Source organism: Suillus plorans (assembly GCF_016647745.1).
Source record: "Suillus plorans strain S12 chromosome Unknown HD556scaffold_6, whole genome shotgun sequence".
NCBI classification, from domain to species: Eukaryota; Fungi; Basidiomycota; class Agaricomycetes; order Boletales; family Suillaceae; genus Suillus; species Suillus plorans.
Window position 1 is genome coordinate 818,978 of NW_024537390.1, and position 19,603 is coordinate 838,580.

At 48.7% G+C, this 19,603-nt stretch overlaps 9 protein-coding genes across 9 annotated transcripts; 4 read left to right on the forward strand and 5 right to left on the reverse strand.

Annotated features, from left to right (window-relative positions):
- The first annotated feature begins 963 nt into the window (after positions 1 to 963).
- HD556DRAFT_1335979 (WD40-repeat-containing domain protein) lies at positions 964 to 4,021 on the forward strand. The gene is made up of 11 exons (XM_041301897.1): positions 964 to 1,004; positions 1,193 to 1,352; positions 1,420 to 1,866; positions 1,954 to 2,317; positions 2,403 to 2,504; positions 2,558 to 2,669; positions 2,719 to 3,219; positions 3,295 to 3,427; positions 3,483 to 3,554; positions 3,611 to 3,840; positions 3,898 to 4,021. Exons 1-10 carry the CDS (start codon positions 984 to 986, stop codon positions 3,628 to 3,630), a joined length of 1,932 nt encoding a protein of 643 aa, XP_041165427.1. The 5' UTR covers positions 964 to 983; the 3' UTR covers positions 3,631 to 3,840; positions 3,898 to 4,021.
- A 142-nt stretch (positions 4,022 to 4,163) lies between these two features.
- Positions 4,164 to 5,004, forward strand: HD556DRAFT_1228407 (Metallo-dependent phosphatase; the record flags this gene model as incomplete). The annotated part of the gene is made up of 4 exons (XM_041297219.1): positions 4,164 to 4,361; positions 4,428 to 4,585; positions 4,644 to 4,724; positions 4,779 to 5,004. 4 exons carry the CDS (start codon positions 4,164 to 4,166, stop codon positions 5,002 to 5,004), a joined length of 663 nt encoding a protein of 220 aa, XP_041165428.1.
- A 252-nt stretch (positions 5,005 to 5,256) lies between these two features.
- On the reverse strand, positions 5,257 to 5,468 carry HD556DRAFT_1228298 (uncharacterized protein; the record flags this gene model as incomplete). Its single annotated transcript, XM_041297213.1, has 2 exons — positions 5,257 to 5,303; positions 5,357 to 5,468. Coding segments are annotated over 2 exons (159 nt in total), but the record flags the coding sequence as incomplete, so codon positions are not given.
- A 2,417-nt stretch (positions 5,469 to 7,885) lies between these two features.
- Positions 7,886 to 11,794, reverse strand: HD556DRAFT_807070 (uncharacterized protein). The gene is made up of 13 exons (XM_041311688.1): positions 11,533 to 11,794; positions 11,379 to 11,477; positions 11,286 to 11,329; positions 11,087 to 11,234; positions 10,921 to 11,039; positions 10,647 to 10,871; positions 10,450 to 10,594; positions 10,284 to 10,402; positions 9,917 to 10,230; positions 9,817 to 9,867; positions 9,568 to 9,763; positions 9,353 to 9,508; positions 7,886 to 9,301 (listed from the first exon to the last, which is right to left on the reverse strand). Exons 1-13 carry the CDS (start codon positions 11,565 to 11,567, stop codon positions 8,022 to 8,024), a joined length of 2,931 nt encoding a protein of 976 aa, XP_041165430.1. The 5' UTR covers positions 11,568 to 11,794; the 3' UTR covers positions 7,886 to 8,021.
- HD556DRAFT_807549 (uncharacterized protein) lies at positions 11,727 to 12,677 on the reverse strand. Its single transcript, XM_041311689.1, has 2 exons — positions 12,567 to 12,677; positions 11,727 to 12,513 (listed from the first exon to the last, which is right to left on the reverse strand). The coding sequence occupies exon 2, from the start codon at positions 12,409 to 12,411 to the stop codon at positions 11,887 to 11,889; it is 525 nt and encodes a 174-aa protein (XP_041165431.1). The 5' UTR covers positions 12,412 to 12,513; positions 12,567 to 12,677; the 3' UTR covers positions 11,727 to 11,886.
- A 465-nt stretch (positions 12,678 to 13,142) lies between these two features.
- On the reverse strand, positions 13,143 to 14,622 carry HD556DRAFT_1336026 (uncharacterized protein). Its single transcript, XM_041301898.1, has 4 exons — positions 14,402 to 14,622; positions 14,325 to 14,346; positions 13,494 to 14,278; positions 13,143 to 13,436 (listed from the first exon to the last, which is right to left on the reverse strand). Exons 1-4 carry the CDS (start codon positions 14,528 to 14,530, stop codon positions 13,296 to 13,298), a joined length of 1,077 nt encoding a protein of 358 aa, XP_041165432.1. The 5' UTR covers positions 14,531 to 14,622; the 3' UTR covers positions 13,143 to 13,295.
- Positions 14,623 to 14,629: 7 nt separating this feature from the next.
- HD556DRAFT_1336028 (uncharacterized protein) lies at positions 14,630 to 15,210 on the forward strand (the record flags this gene model as incomplete). Its single annotated transcript, XM_041301899.1, has 2 exons — positions 14,630 to 15,083; positions 15,189 to 15,210. A coding segment is annotated over exon 1 (239 nt), but the record flags the coding sequence as incomplete, so codon positions are not given.
- A 910-nt stretch (positions 15,211 to 16,120) lies between these two features.
- On the reverse strand, positions 16,121 to 17,177 carry HD556DRAFT_1336043 (uncharacterized protein). The gene is made up of 2 exons (XM_041301900.1): positions 16,818 to 17,177; positions 16,121 to 16,764 (listed from the first exon to the last, which is right to left on the reverse strand). Exons 1-2 carry the CDS (start codon positions 16,917 to 16,919, stop codon positions 16,309 to 16,311), a joined length of 558 nt encoding a protein of 185 aa, XP_041165434.1. The 5' UTR covers positions 16,920 to 17,177; the 3' UTR covers positions 16,121 to 16,308.
- A 113-nt stretch (positions 17,178 to 17,290) lies between these two features.
- HD556DRAFT_1336045 (uncharacterized protein) lies at positions 17,291 to 19,455 on the forward strand. Its single transcript, XM_041301901.1, has 7 exons — positions 17,291 to 17,649; positions 17,743 to 17,881; positions 17,965 to 18,064; positions 18,117 to 18,235; positions 18,312 to 18,432; positions 18,492 to 19,125; positions 19,177 to 19,455. Exons 1-7 carry the CDS (start codon positions 17,524 to 17,526, stop codon positions 19,390 to 19,392), a joined length of 1,455 nt encoding a protein of 484 aa, XP_041165435.1. The 5' UTR covers positions 17,291 to 17,523; the 3' UTR covers positions 19,393 to 19,455.
- Positions 19,456 to 19,603: the final 148 nt, after the last annotated feature.

The following is a 19,603-nucleotide window of genomic DNA, read 5'->3' on the forward strand; positions in this document are numbered from 1 at the left end:
TCTGGGCATCCCTCAGCAGGCTCGGCAAATTCAAGCGATGTTAGCCACTCGCAAATGACCTAAGCAAGGATACGCATCCGGACTCTTTGCTACCCGCCAGCTGTCACCGGTTCACCTCAAAGGAATGTTACTTGTATGCCACTGGAGGTGGTGTCAATGGCATCCTCGCCATATCTGTGCTTTAAGCTTGTTGGTACAACGGAGTAAGAAATAAATGGCATGATGATCTTATGGTAGGATTGTGGTACCAAAGATGGACCTGATATGCATGGCTCGTGCGTGGTGTGCAGCGCCTAACGGGGTGTGTCAGCCATGCTCGGGTGGCGCCTGCGTCTTCAAACTCCGCGAGAACATCGCCACCTGTACCCAGACGGTCCAGCCATTTCAAGAAACGAAGACAAAGGATACAGATAAGTCTCACACCTTGTATGGGGTTGATGGCCCTTTGAATCAGCATAAACGGCGGTGGCCGAGCAAACTGCGACCGTGATGCTAAATCTGGCTTATACGTGCGAAGTCGAAGTTACTTGTTAGGTAGATTCCGGATGAAGGCTCCGAGCTCGATGGCCCGTGGTCCTCCAGATCAGAAATGGAAACGAAGTGGAGAGCCATACAGCAATGGAATTGGGATAGTGATGCCCTAGTATGTTACACCTCGCCTCATTTGCTGAGCAGTCGGAGATTATGTTACCTGATGAGAGCAGTGCATCCTGCAAGCACGGAGACTATGTGCGGTTAACGTATTATAGCAAAGTCCGACTTTCCTGAGCATCGCAACCGCCTGAAAGAGAGAAGGAGATTCTGGTGCCGCTGGGTTTGAACTGCTCAATGTATGTTTACCGAGCACGTGATTGTGCCTTTACAACTCGAATAGGACATGCCGCCGGTAGTGTCAAGTGTGAGAAAAGAATCAGAGTATCAGGGTCCAACGCCAGTTATAAAGGCGATGATCAACACCCATTCCGTGGTTCCCAACCTCCTTCATGTCCTCCACAATATACAACGTGAGTAATTCCATCTGATTTTTTCCCTTTTCTTCAATACAGGTTCTGTCACATATCGTGATCAATGAATTCTCTAATTGGGTTATGACACTCCTTCACGGCGCTAACCCGAGAACAAAATTCTCTATCTCTGTTGCTATGAACTCTTTCTTGGCGTGCACCCATACTGACCTTCCCTGTTTCAATAGCATAGGAGCTTGCAGCCTACGGTTCCCCCTGCCCAAGGGCCAAACCAGCACAGTCATGTCAGGCTTAATGAGGCCGTCGATACCATCCGCCAAGAATTTGATGTTATCACCTCTGACCTTGGCATTCTTCGCAATCAACGAGACGAGTATGAATCCAAAGGTGCGCACCTTTGATTCTTTAATTACACCTCGGTTTTATGTATGATTGCACAATCTTGTCCATTTAGTCACTTCACAAATAAACGAGTTGAACATCGTTCGCCAGTCACTGTATGAGCTGGAATCTCAACATGGCAAGATTCGACAGACATACGAAGAGGAGCTGAGTCGCCTCAGAGGAGAGCTTCATGCACTTCGTCAGGGTGTACCAGCAGGAGCTCCACATCCGCCTGTCGGTCCCGCTTCAGTCGGGCCTTCCGGTCCACCTGCACCTCCGCCTGCAGTCCCCGGTGTACCTCCTGGGCCTGGCTCATACAACGAGCCTTACTACAGTCGAGATCGCGATCGTGAACGCGAGCGGGAAAAAGACCGCGAACGTGCTGATCGTGAACGCGAGCGCGAAGTACGTGATCGACAGCGTGAAGAGCGCGACCGAGATCGCGAACGTCCACCGGCGGAGGCTCGGGATTCAAAGCGTATAAAGACTGAGCGTATGAAGGGTGATTCTCGTCCAGGTAAACCATTCACTTCAAGCTCCACACGTTCGCCGCCTCCTCATGGATACTATGCCACCTCTTTTTCCCCCCCTTTATCTGCGACAGATCATTATAGTCCTTCTCTTCAACCTCCAAATGCGAAGCTCCCCCCTGTACCTGGGGCACCTCCTGCCTTGACTACTTTCCAAGGCCCAGGTCTTCCACCACCACCTGCCGCCCATGCGCCATACCCACCTGGGCCTGGAAATCCACCGCCTGCCGGCCCAGCAGAACCACCAGCAGCTAGCTCAAGCACTCTCGTACCTATCAATAACGCACAAAGTGGTGGGGGGCAGTTTCCGGATGATCTCGACCCACACAATGTTCCGCCCGAACTGAAGAAGGAAGGCACTGACTGGTTCGCGGTCTTCAACGGTAAAGTCAAGCGCGTGTTAGATGTGTCGCTAGTGCACACGCTCATGCACGAGAGGTGCGTGGTATGATCGGCTTTGATCGAACATAGCCTCCTGATCACATCTTCCTGTATCTCTACATTTTCACGTGCCATCTATTAGTGTCGTTTGCTGTGTACGATTTTCTGCAGACGGCAAGTACCTCGCCACCGGCTGTAATCGCACGGCCCAGATCTATGACACAAAGACGGGCGTAAAGACCTGGTAGGTAACGATCTTGACTGCAGTAGTCCATCTCATTACCCTTGGACCTACAGCGTCCTTGCAGATGAATCAGCTGGAAAGGCAGGTGACCTGTATATCAGGAGTGTTTGTTTCAGCCCCGATGGGAAATATCTTGCAACGGGCGCTGAAGATAAGCAGATCAGAGTGCGCCAAACTTTGTGTTTCATCAGGGTCGTGCACTGATCCCTTACAGATATGGGATATTGCCAAGAAACGCATTCGCAACGTTTTCGACGGACATCAGCAGGAGATTTACTCACTCGACTTTTCCTTAGATGGCAGGCTTATCGTCTCGGGATCGGGCGATAAAACTGCCCGTATCTGGGACATGGTTGATGGGACATCTAAAGTGCTCACAATCAATGACGCCGATCCTGTGAACAACGATGCAGGCGTAACCTCCGTGGCTATCTCACCAAACGGCCAACTGGTTGCGGCTGGTAGTCTTGATACCGTTGTGCGCATCTGGGACGTGGGAACGGGCTCCCTCATCGAGCGCCTGCGGGGTCATAGGGACAGCGTCTACAGCGTTGCGTTCACGCCCGACGGGAAGGGGTTGGTGAGCGGCAGCTTAGACAAGACTTTGAAATACTGGGATGTCAGCGGGCTTCTCGCAAAACGCAAGGAGGCGGTGGCCAATGGGAAGAAAGATGATAAGGGCAGCCAGTGCACCATGAACTTCTTGGGCCACACGGTAAGCAAATAAGTCCCGGCCGCGGACCCATTACATATGTCATCTGTTGTTCCAACTGATTTCATGTCCGCGCAGGATTACGTGCTCTCCGTTGCTGTATCGCATGATGGGCAGTGGGTTGTGTCAGGGTCCAAGGACCGTGGTGTCCAGTTCTGGGACTCGCACACCGCAACGACGCAGTGCATGCTTCAAGGACACAAGAACTCTGGTACGAATGTTCTGATGATTCCGGACCGAGAACCCCATTAATGAATCTGCCGCAGTCATCTCTATCGATTTGAGTCCCGCGGGCAGTATCTTGGCTACGGGCAGCGGTGATTGGCAGGCGCGGATTTGTAGGCCTGTTTCTTTTCTTCCCCTTCTATCGGCACTAACCATCTTTACTTGGCAGGGAGCTACACCAACATCTAATCCATGCACCAGTGTGGAGTCCACTTTCCATTCCCGTAGCGCAACAATGCACATTCGCATTTATATGTACTCGATTCTCTTGTTTTATTCGTGTCGCATGTGGCCCTTCTACCCCTGTTTGCTTTCCGGTGCTCCCCCAGCGTCCCTTCTACAGGTTTCTGTGCTTCTGCTGTGAATGGTTTATTGGTATCCGCACCTTGTTACTTTTGTGTAATGTACTTGTTGTTAGCTTTATATCCTGTTGTCTAATAATTCAATTTCTACTAGTATACCGTCGGGAACCCGCTGAATTTACTGCTGTGAAACTAGGATAACATTAGAGTATTGAAGTACACGTCATATCCATGTAAGCTTCAGTAGCATACAATCTAGAGATAATTTGAATGGGCCATTCTTGCAAATGCAATCAGGAAGGACCAAGGAAGGACACTTGCTAACAATAATGACGTACAGCTTATATAATAATTTCTCACAGCCGACCCCAAGCTTCCCTCCAGGAGTCCGTTATACATGATACTGCTGTTGTGTGCAACATGGTGCTTGTCTTAATAATCGGTGACTTGCACATCCCACACCGCGCACACGACCTCCCAGCCAAATTCCGTAAACTTCTTGTTCCAGGAAAAATTCAACAGATCCTTTGCACAGGGAACGTTTGTGACCGCGAGACCTACGAGTACCTGCGCACTATAGCAGGAGATGTGTATGTTGTCCGAGGGGACTATGATGAGGTGCATACTTGTCATTTTCATGTTATATTATGTGGTTGAGTCATCACTGACCTGCGGACGACCCAGAGCGCCAGCTTTCCGCCATCTGCAACCATAGTGCATACTCCAATACGAATTGGAGTGATTCATGGGCACCAGTGTGTACCGACTGGCGACCTTGATGCTCTCAGTGCATTGGCACGGCAAATGGATGTAGATGTGCTTGTTTCAGGGCATACGCATACGTGTGTTGACTCCGCAGCCTCTACATGATAGCTGGCATTCTGATGTGATTCAAATAAGCTTCCAGGCAATTGAATATGATGGTCGTTTCTTCGTGAATCCTGGGTCCGCGACTGGCGCATGGACAGGCTCATACAACGGGTATAGCCCTTGCATCATTTCGTCTGCATTACCTGACTGAATTGATATTCTCAGTGAAATAACACCATCGTTTGCACTCATGGACATTCAGGGCGCTGTCGTTGTCACGTATGTATATCAGCTTGTGGAAGGCGAAGTCCGTGTCGAGAAAATTGAGTACCGCAAAGAGGTAGAGGCTCCCAAGCCGGCTCAGTCCCAATCGGCCACATCAATTCCTCAGAGTGGGGTAACACCACAGAATATACCGAGCAGTCCTCAGGCAGGGCAGACGTTTTGGTGAGCAGGGATGTGTAGAATATCTTTTATGTCATGTGTAGTTCAGGTGCACCCCTCCCTAACTTATGTTAAGTTCTGTATGAACAGAGTTTCTGCGGACAGAATTGTGGTTCCTACACCACCTATTTTGAACGTGTATTAGAGCGCGGCAAATAGCATATTGTCAGAACTAGGGGTGTAGTGTCGAGCACCACCCAGTATCGGCGTGAATCTCTTGGTGGTGACAAGAAACAGTAAATATGGAGCGACTATCTCACTACTTCTTCGTTTTCTTGCTCTCGACGAAGAGTACGCGAGCTTTAACTGAAATGAACCAGTTCAGTATTTTGCACAACTGCCTGGACACCATTACCCACCTTTAGGATCATATTTGACGGCAGCGAGCTTCGGACCCTGCCTTGGGCGCTGCGTGGTATAGAAGAAACCTGTTTGCGCAGTGGAAATCAAGCGGACGATGATCGTTCTGGCAGTAAGACGTTGGCAAAAGGAAAATATAGTGTTGATCACCACAAGGCAATCGTCAAATAGAGTTCCTATAATGAGAAGGCCGCGTACCGTGCTTTGGCTTTTCCTGCCATCTCTTCTGTGTTACCACACTCTACTCGTACCGTTCAACGTCTGACAACAGGGCAACACTCGGTTGGGTAACGTGACCCCTTCTTTGGGGGTCACGAATCCGAAATCAATTACAGGAAGCACAAAAATGGGGCGACACTGAAGTCACCACATAATACCGATACTTGAAGTACACTAACTACTCAGAGAGCCGTATGCCGACCAAGGCAACATACTTATGTGACAAATTCAAAACCTTCTTCGGTATGATTACCCATCATAGGCGATATGGGGTATTGGAGACGTGAATACTCAGTAGATCATGCAAGACTGATGGACTGAGGTCCAGTTGTTTGCCCATCTCGTTTCGGATGATAATCTCTCGTTGTATGACGTCTTGGTGGGCGAGGGCTATCGCAGCGAGTAGGGACAGTCCAAAAAGTGTCTCCGGCTGGAGCAGCAGGATCTGATATCCATTCAGCTCATCAAGTATACGATAGAATACGACGCGGAGGCGAAGTGGCATGCTACTTACTGATTTGCTTCATGATGGTTGCGTGACGGCCTGAGGCACATCAAATTGATGGAAGGAAATAGGGTTATCTCTAGTTTCAGTGTGTTTGAATGTGCTGAAGAACCGCCTTGGTGACCCCATATCCGTGTATGGGGTGACGATGCATCAGGGCTAAAGGTCGGAAGCCCTACATCGAAATCGAAGGCGCAAAGGAACTCACACTGATTGAGCTCGAGGCAGATCCGCTGGAAGAGAAATAATCGGATCGTGACAAGGCGGTCTGAATCAGAGTGGTGAGTGGATGAGGTATAGTTGGTTTTGCCTGCGATAAACGCCATAACCGCATCAAGCTCCTTGGATAGGCCATGGTGTTAGCACGAAGGGCGATAGTTACATCAGTTTCCGGCAAAGGTAATCAGGAATTGGGAGAAATCGGGCTTTCTCCTTCGGGACAAAGACCACATCCGCACGTGAATCAACACACGCGTCGAGGGCAACAATTACAAGCAGCAGAGGACCAAAGCTTGTCAACTGTCGCGCCCCTGCAAGGATGAAGCTGAACTGCGTGAGGATATGCTGGGAAGGGCCTACTGCTTGTCGTTCTTATCCCCGAGACAAGCCATGGAATCCGGGTCGTGATCTGCAAGGTCGCGAGCGATTGTGCTAAACAGATTGGCGGGCTTTCTTTGACGTATTCTGCCAAAACAGTATGACGGTTCTCGACATATGTTATCGAATTGATGAGCTACAGTAGGGCAACTACGCTGGTCTCGGATCCAAGAGGCACAATAAAGAGATAAATCGGTGGACCGTTAAGTTCTTGTCATTTATCCAGTGCGAAACCTCAGTGACGTGGGTTTGTGACATAGGTTTCTTTCATCCACTTTTATGAACGGCAAGTCATAAATGAAGTATGCACACTCTATAGTTTGACGAGCGAGTACATGTACGGCCTGGTAAACACTCGTCGTAGATTTGGAGCCTCAAATTTCAGCATGGCAACTATTTTCAGTCAGTGAAAATACGAGATAGTACCGGACAGGCCCGAATTCGGAAGGCGTTATTGAGTGGCGCTTCGTGTAAGGATTAATCAATAGTGCTAGTGAGCTATAACCACATGCGATACGGCTGAGTCGGAGACTTATGAGTAACTTCAGTTTAAACGTTTCGTCAAAGCATGTCGTGCAACGCCACCTAGTGATCCCAGAACTCTGTCCTCAAAGCTAAAGGTCTTGCAGTCCCCTGGGTAGACCGACGACCTTCTTGGTCACAAAACGTGATAATAATGGCTTAGTAATCCACATTTGCTCCTGAGAACTCGAACGAACCTTAACTTAAAACACCACCCCCAAGTCCCGATGACCCTGATCAAAAACTACTACGCTATTCTGGAAATCTGTCACGGTAAGACGCCGGTATCAAACGTTAGGGGGATTCCAGTCACTTCTGCCATGCCAGTCCTACGATGGTCGACCAAACGATACTCTTCCACGATTAGGTCACCGGTAAACGTGTAGCCAATTTTCCCCCAAACAGCGGCCCCATCATTTCGCAAATTACATATACTGCACTGCGACGTGCGTGACCGACGAGGTTTTTCAGGAATATTATGAAAAATCATCAACAGCATGGTGGCGCGGCAGAGTCGGTAAAGATGAATCACTTCAAGGCCCGCACGCATACCATTGCGCAACGGTGAATGTGGCGGCGAACCCGAAAGATGTTATGGTATAAGTTGGACGCGGAGGTGATGCAGATTGTAAATATTGACGGTTTGGATGTAGAAGTACATACAACAGATGTAGCGGAGGGCCAAGACTAGAACATTGCGCAGTAACAGTCGTTTGATCATTGCACGTAGGGGTCGCATAGCATAGCATCTGCCGTCGAGGTTAGTGGAGTGACGACCATATTACATTTCTATATACATAGCACTGCAGACAGATGTGATATCACCGACATGCGAGATCATCATCCCAACCCGGTATCTCCGCCCCATCCACACTCGTGGAATGACGGACAAGAGTCTTTGCTCGGACCTGCTTCTGGCGAGGTCGTTTGGGGAGACGACTACTGCATGATCCAAGTATTGGCGCCAAATCATTCGTCGGCTCTGCTGATATGACGAATCCTAGTTCTTTAAGTAGCAGACCACTTTGAGAATGATCATGCTGCTCGACGATCCAGTTATCGTGCTTCTCCAAATTGGTTCCTCTAATGGTACGGCCGCCTGTCGCGGAGATCTGCTCTACAGTGATGAACTCTTCACTCCTGCGTGTAACTTGTACAACAGCCTTCTTTTTTGAAGGCTGTGGCTCCTCATAAACGGATCTGGTACTGGAAGGAGGGGACTCGGTAGAATCACAGCCGTCATCCCAGGGGTCAAACACAGTGGAGACTGCTGAGTCTGAACTCGAGACATCCGATATCGGAGTGGAGTCACTTGTGCCGGTCATCGACGAGTCAGCCAGAGGTGAAGGGTTGTATTGCGCAAAATCAGGGATGAATAAAGGAGGGGTGGGAGGGCGAGACCTAGACCTGCTTGTCTGGTTTTGCCTCAATGTTAATGGCGGAATCATGAGTGAGTCGACGCGATGTTTCAAATGCTTCTGTATAACATGAGATTTTCCTTTGAAAGCAGCGCAAACGTCCTGCTCTGGGCGGCAGGTGACCAGTAACTTGAAATTACGGGGGAGCTCTGCTCCTTTCACTGCGAGCGCAGTCAGGAGGTCCTTACGATCTGACTCGCCACCGCTGTATTCCAACCCGTCGATGACCACTAGCACAGGGCCGATGTATGTCATTTGACTCGCAGGACTAAGGATAAAGCGATCGAACTGAGTAAGTGGGTCGATCGTTTCACGTAATGCGCGCTTGTCTTTCACGGTGTCCCAGAGAGCCTTCATATATTGAAGGTCGTGATCAGCGAGGTCCCGTGCAATCGTGCTAAACAAATTCGTAGCGTTTCGCTTGTCCTGGAAAGCGCGCGAAAAAAAGTACGATGAACCGAGACGCACAATGGCGTCGAATTGGCGTGCAATGGTATATGCGATAGTGGATTTTCCAGACCCCTTTGGACCTAGCAAGAGGTAGATCTGCTGTCCAACGTCTTGATTGACCCATGAAGTTATCGACTCCAGGATATCGGTCTGTGAAGACACATCTCCGATCTTCTGTGATTCAATCGAAGCGCCAATAGCATAATGCAGGGCGTCAAGGTCTGCTTTCGCGGCTAGTAGTAATATGAACACGTGTAAGGATGAGAGGGAAGATGGAACACTACCATGGTCAAGCAACACATCATAAACACGAAGGACAAAGAGTTGCGTATTAATCGTGGCCTGCTGTTGTATGGCATTCCTGAGTTCTTTGAACGTTGCTTCGTACGTTTGAATTTTATTATCGATGTCGGATAACGCGTTTGAAAAGCTCTGTTTCCCTACATTTAAGAATTTTGTTAAAAAATGCCAAACTTTGGTAAGAAGCTGCGAAACTCACACCCACTCCTTCTCTGCAGATAGTCACGAATAAAGTACGAGCACTCGATCGTCTGACGAGCGAGGGAGTTGATAGTCTTTGCTTGCGATTCCATCCTTTTCAGTTCTTCTACACCAGAGAGAAGGCTGTAGGTTTCGTGCATAATAGTAATGAGCTGACGAATATTTCGGTCTCGGGCAAATTGCGCATCCACCAACTAATCAAAACAGGTGAGCTCCTTAGGTCGGAACATGTGACTATCCCACTTACCTGATATACTGCAGTGAGAACCATGAACGCCATTTTGGTGTAAGGATGGGCCTACGGAACGGTATCAGACATATTCAGTGGCAAATTCCAGGGACTGTACCTCAGCGAACTTGCCAGCAAGCTGAATGAAAATGTTGATCTTGTCCAAGAGCGGAGTAAGGACTTCTGAGGCAACAACACCGGCGACCTGCTCAGCAGCCGTTTTCAATGGTTCGCTTAGATCATGACCTCCCATTGCCGACATATGTGGTGCATCCTTGGAGTCGTCGATTATCCTGGTGAGCTGGCCTTTACCGTGCTGAGTGGTTCTATGGTCCGTTGTATTATGAAGAGGTTTGATCTTGAATTCCATGCTAGCATCAAGGAAAATTTTCTTGCCATGACCATCAAAAGACACGAGGTGGTAGATTTTAGCTAATGTTGTATTCAACGACGAGCGAGCCAATCAGATAGTACCAGAAACTCACTGCTGGAATGAGCGAGAAGCGTCTCGACACCTTCTTGTACCATACCAATGTACTGATCTCCATGGAGATAACGTTTTGCGAAGACTTTGAGGGAAATTATGGACGACGGCTGTACATTTCTTGCTAGGAGTTAATGTCACGAACTCGCGGGTACAATGTATCTCACAGTTTTAGCTCCATCGTCCATGGTAAGGAATGCGGTTTCTCAGCAGTGGTGGTCTTGTGGCCATGGTCATCTACAGAAGCCTGGACATAGAAGCTATCGTGAGCCGAAAACAAACTGATTCGCGGCAGATGGTGCAGGTCTATGTCTGATCGACACAAATTATAAGAGTGACCGTCATTCGAATTAATATCACGTACGAGATATTTGCACTGCCGGAGGAAATGGTGTCCCGACAGCACCCCAATAGCCATCACTCGCTATTGGCCACTTCCAGATACCTGTGCTGTGACCGGTTTCGGTAAGGTGGGATCCACCAGCAGGTCTTCCAGCGCCCACAATAGGAGTAAGCTTGAACTCCAAGCTCGCCCTGAGCAGCTCTGTCTTGCCTTCGAGGTTCACGTACTTCAGTTGTTCAAGAATGGCTGAATTGAACTGTCAATAAATATAGTGTACAAGATTGCAGTGACTCACAGCCAGGGTACCTCAAAAATTCCTCAATACAACCCTGGACCATACCAATGTACTGATCATCGTGAAGTTGGCGATGTGCAAATACTTCCAATGTGAGCTTGGTAGAGTTGCGAACATTGCTGCTCTTTGAATCAGCCTTTGAATCAAGCAGTAGTGTCCGACGTACAAGATATGTTTACTACTCCATGGCATAGAGCTGTGTTTCTCCGGCGTCGTACGACTGGTCATGCCCTCATCATCAATGGATATTTTGACATAGAATTGATGGTCCACATTCAACCACCCGATGTTGGGCAGGCGATGAAGATCGATATCTGGGATTCATCAGAACTGAGTAGCTATGACATGAGGTTATAAAAACTTGCCAAAAACTTGGACGCCATACATATCTGGTGCCAACTGGCTGGTCCTGTCATTGCATGTAAGTCCGTCAATTCTAAATGATAGGTAAATCGCACATGGTAATATTGACTTGTTGAAGGGCAGTTATGTTGAATGCCGTCTGAATGGAGAACTTGTTGGAGCTCGAATCTGTCTCTTCATGGTGGAGATGGGAGCTACACCGATTAAAACCTCAGATATCACACATTGTGGGCGTTGGGTAAATCTCACCCGAGATGTTGCTGACTTGAGGGAATCAACCTCATTTCGCTTGGAGAAAGAGGGCAGGCTTGGATTTGTGTAATGGCTGCCTGCGGCAGAAACTCTTGACAATGTGACAACTATAGAGCTTTCAGTTTTCCAACCCTTCTGCTCGCTTTAATACAGATCGCAGTGGGGAGCGAACAAGTCGATGCGGCAGCGGTGAGATCAAAATAGAGGCCAGAATACTGCGTGCGACCTCCATGCGGTAAGCATGCGCTTGTATTTTTCGGTTCTTTGTCCCGAATCACAGCACCCATTTAAAAACAGGTGGTTTATCATCGAGCTAGCTCGAAGCTCGAAGCGCCGTGTACGTACTTGGCTTCAAAACGATACCTCGTATGCCATAACCTTGATTACATGATGACCAAAGACTGAAGACTGATAACTGATAGCACATCGGAGGTCTTGTCGTCTGGCCAGAGGATTACCGCGATAATTCTTGAGCAGTGGCAGGCGCTTACTGCGCCAGAAATTACTGCATAACGCCTGCATCTGATGGATGAGACCCACGGTATTAATAAGGCTTGATAGTCCCTGGAGCCTCGTGTTGCCACCCTGATCAGGAAGCCAGGAAGGTGAGGATCCTTCAATCAGTAAGATTGGCCCGGGTTCGCGGGTTGGGAGATGTAACAGATAGGTTCTACGCATGCTTGAAGCCGCAAAACGTCCCATGGTATGTACCATGAAGTCAGTGGTAAAAATGAGGACCGCAGCCAAATACAATACTCTGAGATATCTTTGATTTGTACTGAATGGTCTAGCTTTCACATCAGCGATGGGCGTCACATTTTGAAATCCCACATTGGTTCTTTGAACCCTGCCACTGCCACACGGGCCGTCTGGCATGTGCAGGTACTAGTAGACCTGAATCTCACTTTGTGAGTTCAAGCCACACATGAAGGCGTTTTCCCGGTGGAGCCGGAGGGAAGCAAAATTACTGTCCTCATGCTGTGGGGACTGTCAGGGTTGGTATCGACATGGACTCGCTATGACGGTCTTACTTATCGTAGACATGCTGATACTGCCGCAGTTCTATGTAGCGCTGGGGGCTCGGGAAATATCTGATGCGCCACCGCATACGATCAGCCCAGGAAAGGTTTCGATAGTCGACACTGCACGAACCTGGTTGTCTAATAGATTTCCATAAGGTTGTGTTGGGGTTTGTTGAACTAGAAAGTGTATAGATCGTTTCCTGGTGATAATTTCGAATGTAGCCGGAAAAAAATAGAGTGAATGAGCCAATCAATCAATTCTTGAGTAGTATCCGAATCCACATCGTCAACCGATGTCATACTCAGCCCGGCATGTAAAAATTGCATTGTAGAGCATTTTCCCTCATCGACCTGTAGGATTGGGTCATTTTTTATATTCAACTGCAGCGAGGACAAGCGTCCGAAAGAACTTTGTTGTAGACCTGCTTGAAATCTGGTGCAAACATTTCAGCTGGATACAACGATCAGACTACGGATACATGAACACCGCCATAATACATACACGTTTCAAAGGTCAGCCCGATCAACTTCTTGAGAATGCAATAAATTAATCTCATGGATGTAAAATGGAATATGCATACATGCCTCTAGCCTTCCACCGTAGTCCCTCGTTACTACCCACGAGAAGCATCAAGGGCGCCAAGGGCGCAGGGTGCTCTAGACCTCACACCAGAAATTGAGATCGCGACAAAACGTTCGATGTCAGAAGACATCATATGCTCAGCGAGCAAAGAAAGACTAGCCGCCCTCAGCAGCTTCTGCTTCCAGTATCTCTTTCTCTAAGCGTGCACGCTCAGCTTCACGCATACGGAGGAGCGTCAACGACTCATAGTCTATCCCCGCCTTTGCAGCAGGTGGCGGTGGCGGTGCCACATCAGGCTTGCCAAACAGGAGAATCAGTGGTCCGAATAGATAGACTGAGTGAACCAGACTTACAAAACTCGAGGGAAACGAACCGAACGTCGTCCCCTCTGGAGTAGGCTTTGTCGGGAGCGGCTCGGTACGATTGACCGCGGGTCCTCCAAGTTCTCCGCGTTCGCGGAGCCAGCCTAGGATCGGAGGCTCAGATCCACCTGCCCATGCCACGTCCATGCCCCGCTCTTTCAGCGATTCGGCGCTCGATACCACAGCAAATGCAGCGCCTAACTGATTGAACGGCACCAGTGCGGTCACTATCATCTCGCCATCTACAACTCCCTTGGACTTTTTCGACTTCTTGGCTTTCTGCGACATCACCACCGTCCCTTCATCAATCTCGCCATACCGTTGAAGGTGGGCTGTGAGTGCGGATGCTGTAGAAAGCGCAGGATACGATGACAGTGCATATTTGATAAGGATTGTTGTATCCAAATCACTGGGAGGCGGCGGAGCGAGGGATTCTTCTTCGACATTCGACTCGGGTTTCGTCCTCGCACATTGACGTTCCAATTCCTGCAGTTCGAGCTCCTTTTCCCTCTGCTCCCGCATTCGTCGCCCCTCCTCACGAATCCTCATGTTTTCACTCTCCCTCACAGTTCTCTCCTGCTCCTTAGCCATTCGCGCCTTCTTGAATTCTTTCTCCCGCTCCTCCAACTCAGAGACCATCGCCTTACGCTTATTGTCATAAGATGCGAAGCGCTGCTTCTTAGCAGCTTGCAGACGGAGTTGTGCGTCGAGCGCGAGACGGCGAAGCGGATCGAGGAGGAGGGTGGAAGCGGTCGTCAATGCATGAAATTTCTGGGCTACATTCATGTGTTAGCTACATTTTTAACATGGCTAGGTACGCACCTGCATTAGGATCATTTCTGTTCTGCAATAATATCAATTTAGTCTCAGACCCTCGATCTTGGATTGAATAGACGTACTCTGTCTGGATGAACTTTCAGTGAACGGGTTCGATAGGCTGTCCTAATCTCGGCTTCTGTAGCCTCCTGTGAGATTTCAAGTAGATCATATGGGTTTTGTTCTGGGTCCTCCGGCGTTTTGGGTGGCATGGATGTTGAACGTTGAACGTTCTGAACGATATTATTTCGTTGACCAAAAGTTACATAAGCAAATGCTGCCGCGCCTGTGACGCGGCACTGTAACAAATTGATCATGTTCAAACAACTTCATATATTATTCCAAACACTTTGAATCCTCGTTAATGATCAACATATGAGTGTCTGCCTGCGTACAGGCTCTATAGTGCTGTATTCACTTCTCACCAAATTTACAGTGCTTGTCCTCTGTGTTCACACTAGTATGCATATGCATCTTGCGCGTCAGTCCTGTATTGTTGTGTTACCTCTAATGCGTTCATCCATGTTGGTTTTCAGACGCAGTGTCCATGTCAAGTGTTGTCTCACTGCATCAAGCCTCGACCTCACCCTGTCATGTTCGAGCTACTCTCTATACTCTGCAACACCACGTCAAGCGACTCAAGCCCCAACCATGGCATGTCAGAAGCCTCGTTTAGGCTGGGTCAAGCACCACTCACACCACGACAAGTTCTCCCAAACATCTTCGCAGTCTCTGTGCTAATATCAACATCCACACTCTATGCCGCGTCAAGCTTTCAAGGCCTACTATCAGTGCCGTGTCAACCATAGCACATGTCGCGTCAGTGCTGCGTCACATGCGCGTCAGTGCCGTGTCAAACAAGTCGTGCCACGTCAATGCCGCGTCAAACCTCGTCCATGCCGTGTGCGCGTCATGCCGCATCAGTGTCGCGTCACAAGTGGCACATGCCGCGTCAAACCTCACCACTTCAACTGTCACACTGTCAGAACTTAGGTATATTTTATTTTAGATGTTTCATAATACGCAAGGCAAAAAGACGAGACGTGTTTGCCTGGGTGTCATTACTTGTGATGAACCTACCTGTGAGGTAGTCACACGACCACAGATACGCAGGGCTGGTATCATGGGACAACCCACATGATGCATCGTGCCTTTGTGGTAGTCAGCTCAAGCATATCGACTACGGCGTCACATCAGTGTTGTATTCATTCAAAGGAGGCGTCCACTACATTCACAAGGGCATTCACCACCATCCAAAATAAACCCACATCTTGCATCTATCTCGTGACGAGCGGACAAGATTTGAACAAATTGTCTTCGAAAATCCTGCTGCTGGCCCTGCGGCACAAATTGCTGGTCGTAACAGCCTTACTGGTACCCGTGAATCTGTTGCAACGATCTCCACAGTGCTTTTCAACCAGGACCGTGTCAAGGCCGAGTTCCTTCTCTGCCGGCTGAAGAATGCCCGCCCGTTAAACGTCGATGTTCCACAGGCTCGAAGGGTCCAGAGAGGGAGGAAAAGAAAATAGTCATTAGCTTATGTACCTAGTTGTACATGTCCCTACGGCATATAAAATAACAAAGGAATTCATCCAACTTGATCTGGAAGTCGAATGTAGAACATATAGGAATGGCACGTCACGACCGCGACAGGCGCGGCAGGACCGCGTCAAAATAGCTACGCCCCATAAAAATGTGATTGTTGTTCCTTTGTTCCACCAGATCTAACTTCCAGTGAGGGTGAATCAGTATCAGAAATTTTACTGCGTAGCCATTGAAACCTTTGTTTTCGTATGCATCGTACCCCCGTCTCCTTCACGATGATCAAGGTGAATCAGACACAACGAATTGTAACAGTGCTCTCCTACAACTAGTAGTACAAGTGAATCGTATTCGAACATTAGTTTATTTGTAACTTAAAATGCAACTCTTCCTCTACACTTCTCAGAAAGAATACTAGTAATACAATAATGATGGCGCTAGTAATACATCACGTTTCTTTGGGACTTGAGCTTGTTATTGTAATTTTCGTGACACTGGTCGTATTGGGTGCAATGGAAAACCTGCGATCCGCTGGACTACGCACAATGCGATAGGGGCGCAGACGTACCCCCTTGGCTACTTGTCGTTGTAGCTGGCGCACGCATTGAAAGGCAGGCCCGACCAGAAAAAGGTTCGGTGCAGGTTGCTCGAGGACTGCACCGGAGAGGGGGTGCACGTGTGGAGCATCGGGATCAGGAATGACAATCATTGCGTTGGCATGCTCAAAAGTGGTGGGTACAATACGAAATTTAACGGGTTGACTTCCGAAAATAGAGGAACGCGAAGATGAGGGGGGCGAAGGGGTGGGAGAAGGAGTGCGAGAAGACGTTGAGGATGAGATAGAAACCCGACGGTTCTGGCATGAATGTGAATATTGACTGCTGGGCACGTGCAGCCTTGGAATCTGAAAATTACCGCGCTTTCAGTAAAAGTTGTATATCATAAATCCAAACTAACCTGGGGTTTCAATTTTGCATCGATGCGGGGGTCTCGAATCTCTCCACGAGGAAGATTAAGTGTATGAAGCGGGGGGAGTGTAGGACGAACAGATGCAGACATGGGGGGAAAATATGAGAACAACAACTTGAAGAGCGAAGCAATAAAATGTTCAGCTAGCTGAAGTGTCCACCAGGGTTCCCCAAGACCTGCTTGGGTATCGAATTTAGGATCAAAGAGTAGTATGGACTGAGACGAGACAGATGAGAAACGTCAAATGTTCAGAGAAGAATGCATGTTTGATATTTATACGGGGCAATGAGGCTGAACATATACAGCGATGCATTGTACTATAGAACTGCAGCACTGATACAATTGTGAATCCCCGACAAAAGCATTGACAATGAATTTTCCGGATCAGGTGCTTATTTGCATGTATTTGGACTCGACCCCTTCAATGAACAATTACTGCTGCTCGATCACTTGGTAGCATTGCCATTCCGACGTTTTACGACGAATACTAATCATTGGTGGTTCATTCATTTGCTTTGACTTCGCGTTCCCTAGTTGACTGCTGAATTATTTACACTCGCCTCATCGTTGGCATATGATAACCTTGGTCGAGTCCCCGCCGGCGAAGTACTAATAATATACCTAGTCTTAACAGGAAAATTTGAGCGGATTCAATCACTACACAGCCTACCTCATTTATCTACCATTGGTGACCATGGATCAAGTTGTACCAGGAGTCTGGATTGGAGATCTCCAGAGCGCTTTGGATGTCAAGGGATTGAAGGAGAGAAACATCTTCAGCATTGTAACAGCGATGCGGGGAAAAGTTACCATTAATGCGGTGCGTACCACTGGCGCTTCAAGCCCTCAGGTTCCTTTGCTCTAGTATGTATGAAAGAGGATCCGAGGCAGACGCTGATACAGACATCTCTAGACAATTAACAAGTACCAGATCAACATTGACGATAGTGCAAATGAAGATGTCCTCGTGCACTTTTTGCCATCAATATCATTTATCCAGAACGAGCTCGACAAGGGTCGTGGTGTACTCGTACACTGTATGGCTGGAATCAGTACGTTCAAGCTCGGCTCACTGATATCATCCTTTCTTCCGCTAGTCTGCTTGCGGATCAATTTTTGACATCCGATCACACAGGCAGGAGCGCAACGATCGTCGCAGCATACCTCATGTACTCGCTGAAGCTTGACCCGGAAAGCGCTGTAGACATGATAAGGACGGTGAGGCCCATCGTTGAGTAAGTTCCTTTATCTCGTTCCTGAATTGCCCAGATAAGGATGCTTCTGCAGGCCAAATGAGGGATTTATGGAACAACTGAAAGTGTTTCACCGAGCGTCATACAAGTTCACGCGGCGTGATAAGGCAACCCGCATGTTCTACTTGGAACGGACAGTGGAGGATGTTATGAGTAAGTCTGCCTTCTGCATTGCCTATGATAATCAATGCTTCACGCTCAAGATCAGTGCTGATCGATTGAATCATAGATGGAGATGGGACGATTCCAGAGAATGCAATGTTTGCCAAGCATCCCCGAACACCATCTGATTCTGTACCCAATACACCGATGATCGTGCCAAGCCGTCGAATACGATGCAAGATGTGCAGGTAAGTCATCAGATCATGACACGTTCCTAGTGCCAATCCATACACTCCACCTTCCGTAGGCAAGAGCTAGCGACCCGCGAGCACATGCTCGATCACGGGCAACTAGGCCCACCGACTCCCGCTCTGCCCTCACTATCCCCTGCCACGTCGAGGCGCCCGTCTGCGAATGACCGCGGCACGTCCTCGCGGCGACCGTCCATGAGCCTCGGCGCGCGGGCGCTGATGGAATCGTTCTCAATGTCATCGCTTTCAATGTCAGCACTCTCAATGTCAGCACTCGACACGGAGGATGATCACGAGTCAGATGATCTCAAGAATGGGCACACGGGTGATTTGCCTCCCCTTAGAGTTGACGTGAAGTCCTCGCGATCACTCTCAATGTCAATGGAAGGCCTTGGGAAGGACCTATCGGATGTACTCGATGCATCTGTCGCCACAGATGAAGGCCCATCAACAGGGACGGCCACACAATCCGAGACGGTGCGTGTGCTGTCGCCTGTACAAGATAGCCAGGATACATCGAAGACCGGGGGACCGCCGCAGCCTCCGTTGGACCTGGCAGCTGAGCTGCATTCTCATCCGAAACTCGCGGCGCTGCGCACGCCTCCGTCGTTGAGTATGACGGGGATAAAATCGGTGGTCAGTCCACCGATCCTCATGAACCCCAAGTGTTCTGGGTATTTTGTCGAACCGGTAAGTGTTTCTTTGTCTGTCGTCGATCCACAACCAATCATGACCTTACAGATGAAATGGATGGAACCTTTTTTAGAGAGTGGCCAATTAGCAGGGAAGATTATTTGCCCGAAATGCAGTGCTAAGCTCGGCAACTATGACTGGGCTGGCGTATGCTGCAGCTGCAATAGAGAATGGGTGACACCAGTACGTTGCATTTACTTCCAACTTTTCGCTCTTCGTACACAAACTCACTACATGCCAGGGTTTTTGTATACACCGATCTAAAGTCGACGAAGTAGTGGTTTGAGCAGCCACGGACCAGATATCTAACATATATAAGCACGGAGCGTTTAATCATTTGAACTTACTCAGTGAATGATGAATCATATTGAATTGAATAAAGGAGTGTGGTATGTTAGATAGCGTTCCGGTGAGATACAAGGAGCGGTTCGGTTCTCAGGAGTATTGGGTAACTTTGCAAAAAAATGAAATAATG